Genomic DNA, 7,400 nt, shown 5'->3' on the forward strand with positions numbered 1-7,400 from the left:
TGGACACATTTGGTAATTGTCAAACACCAGGTTTCTTTCTCTTGGTGTATCTCAACATATGCACAAAATAACAAACCTGTGAAAATTTGAACTCAATTGGGCGTCGAGTGCAAGAGTATATAAAGAGAGAAAAAAACCTTGTTGTGTTACTTTGTGTGTTTTCAGATGCATAATAAACGGCTTCTAAAAAACTCTGTTACTTCAGAGGCAGCTGTTTCTCCTAATGCTTCATACTATTAACAGCTCTCCATCGCTCGTTACCAAGTATGCTTACATTTATTTTGAGTAATTTCCAATAGTGTACAATGCCTTTAATGAATGGGATTAATGCTGGATTGACGAGGAGTGAATTGATTGATTAAGGATAAATTTGCAATTAGCTGATCGATTTATAATTGATTGATGATTGATTTATTACAGGTATCATCTGGGTTCAATAGCCTTTGGATCTCTGATAATTGCGATTATTAAGATCATCAGAGTCTTGTTGGAGTATGCTGAAGTGCAACTCAAAAAAGGTCAGTATTAAAGTTGAATCAACCAGAGTGAAGCCATTTTCCCATTGAACTTTTTCATACGCTGCCATGCGGAACGTTACTGCGACTGGCTTTGATGTAATTGAACAGTGCGCAGGATATCCTGGCGTTACCGCTGCCCCTGGTTTTGGCCTTGGTGCCCCTTCAAAAGTTTCCCATTGACTTTAAGATTTTCCAATGGAGGTGCCCTTTACAAAATGAAAATGGCCTTGCTCTTTTATATGTGAAATTCCAGGCCAAGATTTCTTGTGAGTCTCAAGTTCTTGAAATAAATTTTACAAATACTTTTGGATTGTCTTATTTATTATGATCAACATTGCGTCTCATTTATTTTACAGGAAAGGAGAACAAAGTGGTTACGTTTATACTGAAGTGTCTTAAATGTTGCTTCTGGTGTCTGGAGAAATTCATGAAGTTCTTAAATAAGAACGCCTACATCATGGTCAGTGACAGTACTTGACTCGCCCTTTTATTAACATCTTCAGACCCTGAAATGATAGACAAAGAACCATTAATTTCCATTCTCCCTTAAAGGAATTGCTGCCCTCTCCCACTAATTTAAACCCCCCCCTAACAATCCAAATTCTCTAAACTTCCTATGACCGAAAACCACACTGTGAAAGAGGTAACCTGAAACTTGGAGTTGAATGGGGAGATGGGTTGGAAATAAAAGTAACCAAGTGAATATTCCTGCGCAGCGGTACTGCCGACGCTAAACCAAGAGCACTGAAAGATTTGACCTGCTCAAAGCAAAGCATACTGATCGAAACATTCTACTCAAAACCAACTCTCTCAAAAGAGATTCACACATGGTGCTACTGCAAACCTCACCTGATTATACTCTCATTGTTTCAGTTTGACCTCGAGCTCCATTCAATGCTATTTTGTCAATATTTGTTACAGATTGCTATCTATGGCAAGAATTTCTGCAGCTCAGCTAAGAGTGCCTTCTTCCTTCTGATGAGGAATATTGTCAGGTCAGTACGAGACTCTAGAAATTTTAATTTGTTATTAAAATAACTATTGACCCATGCCTGGTTGCTTTGTTTATTTATAGGGCATGGGCACCAAGGCATGTTCTTCTTGGTCAAGGGCACCCTATGAGGAAATTGTACATTTCTGCTGGAGCATTTCATTGGCACCAAGGCACCTTTGTTGCCCCCATGAAGTATCAGGCCTGATGGGGAACTAGTTCTCAACAAATTTGTATGCTGGCCATAAAGTTGTCTTTAGTTTTACATCTTTATTTCTCCTCATGCAACCTTTAATGATTTTTGTTTGTCTTGACAGAGTTGCCGTCATCAACAAGATTACCGACTTCCTCCTCTTGCTCGGTATCCTGTGTATTACCAGTGGTGTGTCGGTCGCTGCATTCTTCTTCTTCACCAATCAGATCACATGGGTGTCTGGTATCCTGACTGTACCTGAAGTTAACTACTACTGGGTTGTGATTATTGTAAGTAGACTGGCACTTCAATCTTGAATCAGTGTATTGGGATGTTAATACAATATTTGAGTTTTATAAGCGCGTGTATCCACCATAGCTCAAGGCACACAATACCAAACCTGTGAAAATTTGGGCTCAATTGGTTCATCAAAGTTGCGAGATAATAATGAAAGAAAAAAATACCTTGTCACACGAAGTTGTGTGCTTTCAGTATGCTTGATTTCGAGATAGATTTGATGTTTAAAAATCAAAATTGTGGAAAATTTCTCACACTGTTTAATACTATCAACCTCTCCCCATTACTCGTTACCAAGTAACGTTTTATACTAATAATTATTTTGAGTAGTTACCAATAGTGTCCACTCACTGTCTTTAAAGGAAATTTATTTCAGTGAACAAACTTTCAACTTGTTTCTCATTACAGGTGATCGGGCTGGGTGTTTATGTAATCGCTAAATGCTTCTTCAACGTCTTTGATATGGCTGTAGACACCATGTTCCTCTGCTTCCGTAAGTTCAAACTTTACACACTTCCTTGTGGTTTATCTGTCATGGCAAGTCGAGCTAACTGTCCTTAACATCTTCTATATTTTTTTTTTTATTTTTTATGCGGTAACCACCCAATTTTTTTTCACTATTGGGCAAGTAAATAGTCCTAATTTCGACATGAGACTAGTTTCAACTCCTTGTGAATTCTACCCCAGGGCTGACTTCACAAAGGAGATATTAAAAACGTATGTCCAGTTCTAAGTTAGGAAGAGCATTATAAACTCTTCCTAACTTTAAACTCTTCCTAACTTGAGACAAGACTAGTTTTATCTCTTTATGAAATCTACCCCAGGACTCCTTCACTTCACTAGTAAAGCACTGTAGAATCTGTGCTTTCCTGTTTATCCAGGAATGGTGCATTCAATCAAATATTTGACCAAGATGGTTTCTGAAAACAATTGTTATTAAAAAAATGAAGGACGCCACCTGTTGGCACTGATTGTAAATGTTTGATGATAATGAATGAAAACTTGACCTGCAATCCATGTTTTGTTTTTTTTGTGGTTATCATTTGACCTTTAACCTCCCAATCATTCAATCCATTTTATCAGTTGTATGACCTTTGACATGAGTTTGTTTAACCTTTTGACCTGCAGTGGAGGATATGGAGCGACACGATGGCTCGGCTGAGAAACCTTACTACATGTCCAAATCGATGATGAAGATCTGTGGCAAGAAGAACAAGAAACCCATGACGGAGAACGAAGATGAAGATGAGTGTGAATGGTAACTATGGCAACCAGTCAACAATGGAAACAGCTGGATGCGCAAACTTGATACACAACGAAAGAGTTTTTTTTTTTGCCATGGCATCCTTCTATTTTTTAACTTTATAAGTGTTGAATATAAAAACATGTAACTAATACAAGGCCTTAATGTGGGATACTGTGTAACGCCCAGGGCCCAATTTCATTGAGCTGTTTAAGCACAAGCAGCTACGCCAAACAAAATTATGCTTACCAGAATAAGTTTACCAATGAAACTACCATGTAATGTGTACAATGTGTGACCGGTATCCTGCTCATTTCTGCTCAGCAGAAAAATGTTTAGGAAGTAGCTCTATGAAAGCCGTTTTAAGCACACAAAAAATGCTTTACAATTTTCTTTGGTAAGCAAAAATGAAGTGGGGCACCAGTCACAACAATGTAAACTTAATGTAATTTTGGCTGGTAACCTGTTTCTGTTAAGCAACACTTTTCTGTGCTTAGCCAGTTTTTGCGCTTTGAGTTTTTATGAAATTGGGCCCAGATGAGGCTGAAATTGGTTGGAGACATAGAGACTCTTGGTGGCAGCAGATACATGCCTAATTATATTCCATCATTACGGTAGTTGAGCTTACCAGCATGCAACCATGCCATTCAGTCACCTGTTAAAAGCTCTTGCCTATTACACAAGAATCATCACCACTTCACATATGTATCATTGATTTTACACAGTCAATTTTAATCGTAATCAGAACATATCATTATTTTTTCTTAAAAAAATCATAAAAGTATTGTTTTATAGGGGGTGTTTAATTTTTCAATGTTGCTAATAGAGGTAAGAACATTTGTGGGAAGATGTGTGATTCTGTTTTTACTAAATTTGCTCTTACTTTCTGGGAGTAATTTCTGTGTGTGATATATCCTTTAGTCCTTTAAGATGAAGTATCAAGGGATGGATTTCACAAAGAGTTGAGACTAGCCTTATCTTGAGTTAGGAATATGTATAGCCTTAAGGTCCGAGGAATAGTATACACAATTGACTGGCAATGAGGTAACTAGTGTACCTCTATTCCCTCGAGGGACTTTGAGTGACCAGAAGAGGGACTATTTCCCGAGGCTTAAGGCCGAGGGAAATAGGTCGCTCGCAGGTACCGAATTATGCCAGTCAATATGTGTTTTATAACACAACTTGGTCTTAATTTCAAATAAGAACAGAAATCTGGAAAAGGAGGAAGTTTTGTAATTGTTGTTCACGGTTCAAGTCAAGAGAGGGCGCTCTAACTGGGCACTGTTTTCAAAGACTAGTGCCCGCTCAGTTACTAGTTCCCGCAAAACATGCGAGCGCGATCACTAGTAGACTATATAAGTTCATCCGAGGTGACCATGTTTCAGCCAACCAGAACAAGCAAGAGGTGTGTTATAATCCTAGTTAGGGCTATCTTGGTGAAATTGACCCCTGGTACCTTATTAGCATTGATATGACTATACTATCTACAATAGATTGGGTTCTTACAGGTAGAGATGGTATGAACTTATATATAGGGATTAGTTTCTTATATTTACAACTTGTGTAGAGGCATGGTAATGAATTTTAAAGTGATTTTTTTTTCTGTGTGTTGTATTTCTGTTATTTTATGTAAACCTGTAGAACAAATGCAATTATTTTTTTTAATGGAAGTCAAGCCCAGTTAATACTTCCTGCGAATGTAAATGCGATTTGATTTTTGACGTCACAAATAGCAACAAATTCACCACGTTTTTAAATGTCTGTTTATGCCATTACTTGTTGCGGTGATTTCATGTCCTGTAACTTTTAATTGCGTTGGCTTTTAGGTAGGTACTCTGTGAAATAGGTATTATAAACATAACTTAGCAGTACTAATTTTGTTTAAATGTGAATTGCAACTTAGTTCCAGTATTGAGGTATGGTTTGACATAGACCTAGCTTGTCAGATTAGAGTCTGAAAATGAGACTGGTGAGTTTTGTACGGAATGAAAGTGTTAAAGGCAGTGGACACTATTGGTAATTACTCAAAATAATTATTAGCGTAAAACCTTACTTGGTAACGAGTGATAGGGAGCTGTTGATAGTATAAAACATTGTGAGAAACGGCTCCCTCTGAAGTAACGTAGTTTTCGCGAAAGAAGTAATTTTCCACCCTTTTTCAGAGACCTCAGGTTTAGAATTTGAGGTCTCGAAATCAAGCTTCTGCACACAACTTCGTGTGACAAGGGTGCTTTTTCTTCCATTGTTTTCTTGCAACTTTGACGATTGATAGAGCTCAAATTTTCACAAGTTTGTTCTTTTATGCAAATGTTGAGATACACCGAGTGAGAAGACTGGTCTTTGACAATTACCAACAGTGTCCAGGTCTTTAAGTAAGATAAAGAATGTGCCTGATAATGGTTTTACTTGAGAGAAAGTTTAAAAGAATCATGTTGTGTGATCGTTATTTGAGAAACATATTTTGCTATCACTACAAATATAGTCTACAAATTTTAAATGCAAAAAATGCCTTAAAATGTCTTCACTTATTACCCCAGTATTTAAATTTACTATAGTTTGAGTTTTGTTAAAAAAACTCTCACAACCGTTATTGCCTGACATTCGCCAATTATGGTTGGAAATTAAACTGTTGTCTATTCTTGAGAACTGTTAAAGGTATTTACAGACAGTGTTTCTGAACTTCCATTTTTTGTGTTTTGAACCATAAGAATTTCATCTTTGAACATGTTGAAATGGGCAAGGCCGTCTTCATTTTGCAAAGAGTACCTCCATAGGGAAATCAATTTCAATGGGAAACTTTTGAAGGGCATCAAGGCCAAGACTCGGGGCAATGGAGGGCACAACCTCACTTGCCTGCTCCAGGCCTTATGTTGTCCTTATTGTTAATTGCGTTTGGTTTTTTTCATGTAAGTTTTCTTGAATACGACTTCATTTCAGAGGGAAATATGATTTCACAGTAGAAAAAAAAATGGTTTTAGCATAAACTTCATAATCAGTAAGCTTTCAGATTCAAATTTAACTAAGGTATTTTTATCCTATTTAATACCTTTAACGCTCTCGCCTTGTCTTGATTGACAAATGTACAACGGTACTTTTAACAGTACAAAGGTATATTATGCAAAATGTAATTATATATTTTTTCACTTTTCTTATACTATTTACCGTCACATCTTTGTATATTTAGCACTCGTACTTCCACTATTCTATTTGTCCGAAAGTACTTAAAAGTATTTTATATATATATTCACAATTATTATTACTATTGCATGTTATTTAATAAATCATGGTAGTACCACAATTCCTCAACCTTGTTGTTTATTCTATAGTGATATTATTGCCTGCCGGTTTGTTAACTTTGAAATTAATCTTAACTGCATATCATAGTGTGATGTCACAATACATGGGCAGGCCCAAAATTATGCTTGGGGATTTTACGAACCGTTTGAACCCGGTTTTATAAGAATCAGGTCAAACTTTCAAACTTTTCCAGTCCAGTCATAGGCAATTGTTCAAATGATGGACAAACTACAATCTGACTGGTTGGAACTATCCCCCTCAGCCAAAACGATGGGGCGAAAGTTAAAAAACATCATGTCCGTCACGTATCCACTAATGATATGGAAACTTGGTAAAGGGGTTTCGCAGATAAGAATGGCATAGCCTTTCTCCGTGGAATTTTTCTGCAGTTTTTACCATCCTGAAATAAGTCAATTTTTTGTTTTTTAATTCCCTTTTCTGTAATGATTGAGACTAACAAAATCCTCGTTGGGAAGCACTACGCCAGTGGCAATTATTTCAGAGTGCAGAAAGCAAAATTGCCTCACCGGTGTGTCCCCGCCCAAATCATCAGTCACTCGGTGGATATTTGATACTTAATTGGCTTCAATTCTTTAGCTGAAATTTGTTTCCCCTTCATTTTTTTCCTTTCTTTTCTTCTTGTTTCGTTGTAAATATATTGCATTATATCATGTCCACTTTATTTTGAAATTAGTTGGCCTCATTCTCTGCCTGATGTTATTTTCATATACAAATTCTCTGCCTGATATTATTTTCATATAAAAATGCACAAAGGATTTTTAATGAACTGCCTTGGTGTCGGTGTTTTTTTCTTTTCTTCTTGTTTCTTTGTAAATATATTGCATTATATCATGTCCCCTT

The 7,400-nt window shown here is 36.7% G+C and overlaps 1 protein-coding gene across 1 annotated transcript in view; it reads left to right on the top strand.

Moving 5' to 3' along the window:
* The window catches only part of LOC139948023 (choline transporter-like protein 2), a 33,484-nt gene extending 26,721 nt beyond the window's left edge, over positions 1 to 6,763 (top strand). Inside the window, exons 16-21 of the mRNA XM_071945993.1 lie at positions 421 to 518; positions 875 to 978; positions 1,440 to 1,513; positions 1,827 to 1,992; positions 2,408 to 2,492; positions 3,128 to 6,763. Of these exons, the coding sequence (XP_071802094.1) occupies positions 421 to 518; positions 875 to 978; positions 1,440 to 1,513; positions 1,827 to 1,992; positions 2,408 to 2,492; positions 3,128 to 3,261 (661 nt within the window). The 3' untranslated portion in view covers positions 3,262 to 6,763. The remainder of the gene's footprint in view (positions 1 to 420; positions 519 to 874; positions 979 to 1,439; positions 1,514 to 1,826; positions 1,993 to 2,407; positions 2,493 to 3,127) is intronic.
* Positions 6,764 to 7,400: the final 637 nt, after the last annotated feature.

This window comes from Asterias amurensis, chromosome 15, assembly GCF_032118995.1.
Source record: "Asterias amurensis chromosome 15, ASM3211899v1".
NCBI lineage: Eukaryota > Metazoa > Echinodermata > Asteroidea > Forcipulatida > Asteriidae > Asterias > Asterias amurensis.